At 50.5% G+C, this 8448-nt stretch overlaps 1 protein-coding gene across 1 annotated transcript; it reads left to right on the top strand.

Annotated features, from left to right (window-relative positions):
- Nucleotides 1–216: 216 nt before the first annotated feature.
- LOC109760512 (WUSCHEL-related homeobox 9) lies at nucleotides 217–1547 on the top strand. Its single transcript, XM_020319324.4, has 2 exons — nucleotides 217–914; nucleotides 1031–1547. The coding sequence occupies exons 1-2, from the start codon at nucleotides 533–535 to the stop codon at nucleotides 1279–1281; spliced, it is 633 nt and encodes a 210-aa protein (XP_020174913.1). The 5' UTR covers nucleotides 217–532; the 3' UTR covers nucleotides 1282–1547.
- The last annotated feature ends 6901 nt before the right edge of the window (nucleotides 1548–8448 follow it).

Below are 8448 nucleotides of genomic sequence, written 5' to 3'. Positions count from 1 at the left end.
ACATGATGCTACGCGACACGATGGCACTTAGATCTGCATGCATGGGCGACCAGGGCCCCATTGTTAATTGGGGCCTTAAGGATGTCGGGCATGGCGCACGAGGCGAGCTATGCTATCAGTAGTAGTAGGGTTTTGCAAGCAGTGGCAGCTTTTGCGCATGTCTCCCTCCATCCCCTCGCTCGAGGAAAACAAAAGGAAAGAAACCGCGCACTGGAGAGAGTGAGTGAGTGAGACCTTCGGATCCGCTACTGCCACTGCCACGACCACCGCCTCGGCCCTGCCCGGCCCTGCCCAATTATATAAGTGCCCCCTCTGCGCATCTATTGATTTCAGCATCGCTTCTGACCAGAAGAAGATCCCGGAAGAAACAAGATCAGTAGTACGAGAGACTAGCTATAGCTAGCACAACAAAGTGGGGGTCAGATAGTAGATAGAAAGATCATCGAGCTGGTCGATCGATCGTGTATACACCGTGGTGATCGACGGAAGTGCCTAGCTCAATCTTACAGATAGCTAGCTAGAGGTAGTGTCAATGGAGGCGCTGAGCGGGCGGGTGGGAGTGAAGTGCGGGCGGTGGAACCCGACGGCGGAGCAGGTGAAGGTGCTGACGGAGCTGTTCCGGGCGGGGCTGCGGACGCCGAGCACCGAGCAGATCCAGCGGATCTCCACCCACCTCAGCGCCTTCGGCAAGGTGGAGAGCAAGAACGTCTTCTACTGGTTCCAGAACCACAAGGCCCGCGAGCGCCACCACCACAAGAAGCGCCGCCGCGTCGCATCCTGCTCCCCCGACAGCAGCAGCAACGATGAAGAGACCGGCCGTGCCGCCGCCGCCGAGCCCGCCGACCTCGTGCTCCAGCCTCCCGAGAGCAAGCGGGAGGCCAGAGGCTACAACCACCACCCCCGGATCATGACATGTAAGTTAGCAGTAGCACCCATGTCGTTGTTCATACGTAGAGCTTGGTTTGTTCCTAATGGAACAGTATCCTTAGATCATCGGCCCGGTGCTGATCCATTTGGTGCGTGCATGCAGGCTATGTGAGGGAGGTGGCGGAGCAGGAAGAGGCGACGACGTGGGAGCGGCCGACGAGGGAGGTGGAGACGCTGGAGCTGTTCCCGCTCAAAGCAGCCTGCTACGACCTGGAGCTGGAGGCGGACAGGTTCAGCCGGTATGTGAGGAGCGGCGAGCAGCAGTGCAGGGAGATCTCCTTCTTCGACGTGGCCACCGGACGGGATCCGCCGCTGGAGCTCAGGCTCTGCAGCTTCGATCGGTATCTGGTCTAGATCAACGTCGCACGCACGCACGCATGCATGTAGCTGCTTGTATCACCTGTCAGTCTACCTGACCATGGATGTCGCACACGCATCATTGCCTAGTATCCGCATCAAAAGCTGTACGAGAAGGGATACGGCATGTGTTGTAGACGCAAGAGGCACGACCGTAGCGTACGTAGCTGCAGGCAGAATCTGAGAGGATCAGAAAAGAGCTCGTAGAGATTTCCGACCCCTTTCCGTTGATATTTTCATCATGAGATGCACTGTTCTTTTCTTCCTCCTCGCTTCCGGCCTGTTGCATGGTCTGCTATAATTAACCTCTGGGTGGAAACTGATGCTATATGACCGTATTATTAGTGCATTACAAGTATGAAATCTGCAGTCAAGGTCTTGCCCTAGGAGACCGTCGAAATCTACAGTCAAAATATATGCATGTCAATGTTTTAACTTGGCTGCAACTCGTAAACTCAAGGCGTTAGGTGGGAAGATGCAGTATGAACACATGATTTGACACAGTACATGGAATTCGAAATGTCGTCCTTCCTACATATATAATCCCCACCTAGTGTGTACTACTACTACCCGTTAGACTGTCGTGCCGGGAGTACGTACGTCTTGTCCCTGGCCTTTTCAAGAAAAAGGACTCTGACTTGCTCAGTGCATGTGGTAGTCAACTGTGTATGCTTCGCTCTAGGAAACTGCTGGGCGATGGGCCGCTTTGGAGGCTTGCCGTTGGACCCAGAGTTTCAAAGTTTGCAGCTAACTTTCCGGCCATCGGGTACATCTTGTTTGTTGACTTTCACACGCTGAGTAGTGTGGATCGAGAATAAGGATCAGCACACTCGACGCACACTGTGTGGCAAAGATTCAGTTTGCCTGCCTCCAGAATCACTGCATACATTCTGCAGAATGTCAGGTTAGTTGGTGTCGACGGCATAGGCAGAAATGGAGTTTAACTAGCAAAGCTCGCGCGGCGGCACGCCGCCGATATAGTGTGTCTATATGAAGTGAGGGTACATGCAGAGTGGTATCAAGTCAGAAAAGTTGTTGCACATCTTTACTTCAATTCTTGTTTGCATTGTAAATTTATTTTGTTGTGTGGTTACCTACTGAAGTGAGGGCATCAGCGAGCATCCCCGACCAAATCCCCAAGGGGTGCACGTGTTCTTCACCTATTAGCTGACATAACATAGAGGCAATATATTGTGCATGTAAGTTTTTGATGACCATAGATAAATGTCACAAGAAGGAAAAATAATTACCAAGTACACAAAAAAGCATACTTAGAAATATTATCTTGCCACAAACCTGCAGGAAAAAAAATATTTCCAAGAATGCAACAGGTACATCATAGTCAAATCTGAAAGAATCAGATTCTTAAAGTTAAAATATGCAAAATGCAAAAAGGAGTTTGCTTAATGAAGGTAAAAGAAAAGTTTGAAGCAGAATAAAGGGTACAATATTCACTTACTGTTTAACCCAAATTATTGTTGGAGTCATTCAGCAGGACTAAAGCTTGCTTTCATTTGTTGAAACTTACTATTATCATTACATAAAAATCATCCTAGGATGTCCATCATCTGCCGCATACACAAATGAAGACCAAATACCAACGCCAGGTGAATGGAAAAGATAGAGCAAACAAAAAAGGCTGGCTGCCATAATTCATGTAATCTATCAAAAAGGAATACAGAACTAATTAGGCATATATTTTTTGTACTATATGCACACCCTTCAAATCTGAACTAACAATTGATATCCTTATTGCCCGAAGCTCAAAACTACAAGGGAGAACTAAAACTGCAATGGTGCATTTATGTATTACAATGAAAAAAATCAGAAGACTCTCCCTTCCATAAGATTTTTTTACTGAAGGGGTATAAATATCAATTTATGAAATATAAATTATTATCTTTTTTTAGGGGTGCGTAAATTATTATGTAAGCATGTAAATCTGAGTGTGAGACGTCCTTGGGCTTATTTCCAGCCACACACATATCCTTGCGCTTGTCTCTCCAAGCATGTACTCGGACCAAAGAGAAAAGAGAGCAAAATGAGACGGTCCATCTTAGGTATATAGACACACACACACGCGCGTATGTATGTATGTATGTATAAACACCACGCCTATCGAACTTGCCATGAACCAAGAATTCAAAGCAATTTTTGTTTTGCGCAAAAATTGAACCGGTGAAAAATACGTCCTCGAAATCTCAACTCAAGATTAACTCGGTTACCTGCCAATTCTCATCTCTCTTTGACCACCATAGTGTTTTTGTCATGCAAAAGAACTTGCCTATTATATTTTACTAGTAATTATGTACGTGTAATGCACGTGAATATTCGATAGGATATTAGTGGCACGTTATATTAGGTAAGGTATATTTGTGACACATTGATATTTGGTAAGATATTAATTGTTTTTTTCGTGAGAATGGTAAGATATTAATTACATGGCAGATTTCATGGGATAGCGTTGAGTCTATACGTGTTTATAACCAATGACAGTGGTGGGTAATTAGAGCGTTAAACGTGTTTGGTGCTCAACATTGGAGCGATTTGAACCGCTAGATCACATGATTTGATGGTCGAGATGCTTTGGATCTACCCTTTGGGTCTTTTTATATTGGTATAGATTTTGCAGGGGAAAGAACTTGCCTAATCTTTTATTTTTGACGGGAAAAGAACTTGCCTATATATGCTACAAAATAACAACATGAAAAAATCAATCTATTCAAAAGCTATTCACTTAAACAATGTGTTTCCTATTCAAAGATGTACAGAGCAGTACAAAAGTCAAATTTAAAACTGCGACACTGGAAAGCATGCTATTAGTTCTAAAACTAAAGTTTGCAATCATGTTATCCACATCTAGGTTTGCTGAATGAAAGTAAGCCACTGAGACACGACTGCATACAACGGTGGCACCGTGGAGCACCTAAGCTGAGGCGTGAGAGTAGCACATACCCCTGGTGGTGCTGCTGCTATCGCTTTCGAGCTGACAAGGAGTCGGCGAGGAAGGACCGAAGGAGAAGTGCAGCACTGCACGAACTTGCCTTCAGAGTTCGTGTACCACACGAAGAGCACTGCCGGCGTGGTGGACAGGAAGTTACCTGCAGCGGTAGACGACTCTGTTATGTGGCGGTGGCGCTTACCTGGAATGTACCGAGCAGTTGGGAACGACGGTGTCATACACACGCGCCGCGCGACACAGCGCGGACTGCGAAGAGAGCGTGGAAGAGGCAGCCATCGTGTGCAGAGTGCTCGCCATCCCACAGTTGACGCCGAGGAGCAGGGTCAAGGAGCAGGGGCGCCTCCTCCCGTTAGCTTCGGCTCGAGCCTCTCCGAGACAGCATCTCTCCACGACGACGACGCGGGCCGAAGGGCTCCGATGTCGCTGGATGACAAGGCGACGACGGCCTGGGCGAACGCAATGTCGAGTCGGTGGTGAGATGACACGGAACGGCGGGGCGCCGTCGGCCTGGAAGGTCGCGAGCTCGAAGCGTCCGCGGGTAGGACGGGAAGGTTGTCGGAGGCTCCGACGCGGTCCTCTGCGGCGCGCAACTCCTCGGCGAGCTCAGCGTACATGTAGCTTGCCTGTCCTGGCACTGGCACCAGTCGGCGACCTGGGCGCCGCCAGTCCGTCCTACACGGCGATGGAGTGCGTGGGGAGACGAAAGGAGGAGCTGTCGAGGCCGTCGACCGCGGCGCGTCGCCGGCGACCATGCAGAGCTGGAAGCGTTAGAAGGTGTAGCTCTTCTCACCGTTCCTGGCATCGGACGGAAGCAGTGCGACTTCCGTGTGCTCCTGGCTGTCGGCCTTCCCATCGAGGAAGCGCACCACGGTGATCTACATGCCGGGGTGCTCGGCGCCTCGTCCATCTTCCTGGCGAGCTCAAGGGCCTCCAGGTCGTCCGCCCAGCCAAAGAACACGACGAACATGTCGTGCATGACCTGCTGGCCATCGCAGCGGCCGCGGTCCCCACGGCGTTGCCTCACACGGTAGCGAAGATCGAGTCGACGGATTGCACTCCCGTGCGCCAGGGCGTTCTGCTGGTGAATCCTAGTACGATGCAGCACACACGTATTTATAGTATTCCCAAGTCACCAGAACAGCGATCGAAGCGGCGTCGACAACCATCAAGTAAGACGACAGGTCTCCCGATTGAACGATGGAGGCGGCACCGATTAAGGAAAGCGGTGGCTCTAGAGGGCACGGTAAAAGCGGCAGCGATCGCCGACTGTTAGGTACTGCTCTTTCAATAGATCAATGACGAAATCGAGTATGGTGGCGATTACAAGGGAGTTCGAGTAAGGTGAAGAAGTACAGGAGGAGAGATACACGCTACAGCCGCCGCCGATCCGTTCTGATCCAAGCCAGGATTACCTATTCCACTCGCTACACTCGCTTATATCAGCTATTGGTGGGTTCCTCTGGGCCGAACATGTAAGATACCCATTGAGGCCCAGTGAATCTGTGGCACGGCCTCCTTTCTCTCTTGGGCCGTCCTGGTGCCACGCCGGCCTTCCTCTGCTCAGGTGTGGAAGGGACGCTGACATCCCCCTTTCTTCAGACACGACTTGTCCCCAAGTCGTAGCAGAAGGGAATCGCCTCCGAAGGTCTTCGACATCTTCCCAGGTGTCCGGAGTAGCCTTGGAGTCTTGCCAGGGAACGAGCCCTTGCTCTCGCATTTTGTTCGAGCCGCGACGCCATCTCGTATCCAAAATCTTCACTCGAACATTAACCACATCAGTAAGTGATGGAAGGGAAGATGAGGCACTCGCACCTGGGGTCAGCGCCTTGCGTAGTTGTGAGACGTGGAAGACTGGGAAAATCGATGATCCCTCAGGCAGCTGCAGCTCGTATGTAACCTCCTTCACCCAGCGGATCACCGTATAGGGCCCGAAGAACTTGAAACTCAGCTTGTGATTGGCCCGGCGTGCCACGGATGTCTGAATGTATTGCTGCAATTTGAGAAATACTTGGTCGCCAACCTGAAACTCTCTGGGAGTCCTTTTCTTATCTGATTGCTGCTTCATGACTTGCTTGGCTCGCAGTAAGTGTTGCCTCAAGACATCTTGCATTTGTTGTCGTTCTTCCAGCCACTCGTTAAGTTCTGGAATTGGTGTTGCTTGCTCAGGCACCAGTCCAAGGTGTCGTGGCTCTTGACCATAAACCACTTCGAACGGTGTCTTGTTGAGCATGGAGTGATATGTTGAGTTGTACCAGAACTCAGCCAATGCCAACCATCTGCTCCAGTTGTTGGGAGAGTTGTGGACGAAGCAACGCAAGTAGGTTTCGAGACACTGGTTGACCCTTTCGGTGTGCCCGTCCGTCTGAGGGTGATGGGATGAAGTCATTTTCAGTTCCACTCCTTGTAGTTTGAAGATCTCCTGCCACACTTTGCTGGTGAAGACAGCGTCTCTGTCAGAGATAATGGCTTCTGGCATGCCGTGCAATCTGTACACTTGGTCGATGTAGAGCTGAGCAATTGTGTGTGCTATGTAGGGGTGCTTGACTAGAAGGAAGTGAGCAAACTTGGAGAAGGTATCTACTACCACCAATATGCAGTTGTATTGTCGAGAGGGAGGCAATCCACCAATGAAATCCATGGAGATCAAGTCCCAACAGCGACTGACGACTGGCAACGGATGGAGCAGCCCTGGGTATTGCGCTTGGTCCAGTTTGGCCTGCTGGCAAACTTGACAAGACTGGACGTGATCCTTAATGTGCTCCTTCATACCTGGCCAGGCGAACAGGTGCTTGATCCTTCTGTAGGTGGCTGGGAACCCTGAGTGGCCATCGACAGCACTGTCGTGCAAGGCGCGCATGATCTGTTGCTGTAGGTGTGTGTTGTTGCCTAGCCAGACACGCTCCTTAAAACGAACAATGCCTTTGCTGAGAGTGAAGTGGCTGTCTTCCACAGGTGCTACTGTCAACTGTGTGATCAGCTGCTGGGTCTTGGGATCGGTAGCATAGCCTTTAACTATCTCCTGCAACCACGCTGGCTGGTAGACTGATATGGCTGAACTTGTTCAGTAGTGGGCACCGGCCGCCTGGAAAGCTCATCGGCAGCACCGTTTTCCGATCCCTTGCGATAACATATACGGTACTGCAACCCCAAGAGCTTGGTGAAAGCTTTCTGTTGCCAGGGGGTGTGCAGGCGCTGTTCTTCCATGTGCACCAGGCTACGCTGGTTAGTTTTGATCACAAACTCCCCAAACAGCAGGTATGGTCGCCATTGCTCGACTGCCAACACAATTGCCAAATACTCTTTTTCATACATAGACAGGCCTTTGGTTCGCGGGCCCAATGCCTCACTGAGGTAGGCAATTGGGTGGCCTTCCTGCTGGAGAACTGCGCCAACGCGTATTCGCAGGCATCCGTTTCGACCACAAAGGGCTTGGTGAAATCTGGTAGAGCCAGTGTAGGGGCTGAAGTCAGTGCAGTCTTGAGGGCCTCGAATGCAGACGGTGTTGCTGCTATCCACTGGAACTGAGTATGTTTGCGCAGGAGATTTGTCAGAGGTCGCGCGAGCATACCAAACTGCCGGACGAAACGCCTGTAGTACCCCCGCCAGACCGAGGAAAGCTCGGACATCCTTGACACAAACTGGCACTGGCCATTCGATCACCTGCTTTATCTTGCTTTGGTCGGTTGCCACTCCCTTGCCCGAGATAGTGTGCCCAAGGTAACTGACCTCTTGCTGTGCAAACACGCATTTGGACCTCTTTACATACCATTGGTCTTTCCGGAAAAGTGACAGGACTTGACGCAAGTGCTGGATGTGTAGCGCGAATGTGCGACTGAAGATGAGGATGTCGTCGAAGAACGACATAGCACATACGCGATTAACTGGTTTCAAGGTGACATTCAATCCCCCCAAGAATGTTGCATGTGCTCCTCCGAGGCCAAACGGAACCACCTTGTACTCAAAATGACCGAAATGGGTTTGGAAGGCCGTCTTGAATTCTTCGCCCTTGGCTAGACGAATCTAGTGGTACCCCGATCGCAAGTCCAGTGTAGAGAACCAGCGAGCACCTGCTAGCTCATCTAGGATGTCTTCTATCACCGACACTGGGTACTTACTGATGATGTTCATGGCATTTAGTCGTCGGTAGTCAACACAAATTCGCCAGGTTCCATCTTTCTTTTTCACTAGGATTATGGGGGAAG

The sequence above is a fragment of the Aegilops tauschii genome, chromosome 3, assembly GCF_002575655.3.
Source record: "Aegilops tauschii subsp. strangulata cultivar AL8/78 chromosome 3, Aet v6.0, whole genome shotgun sequence".
In the NCBI taxonomy this organism is placed as follows: domain Eukaryota; kingdom Viridiplantae; phylum Streptophyta; class Magnoliopsida; order Poales; family Poaceae; genus Aegilops; species Aegilops tauschii.
This window is presented reverse-complemented; position numbering and strand designations above follow the sequence as displayed.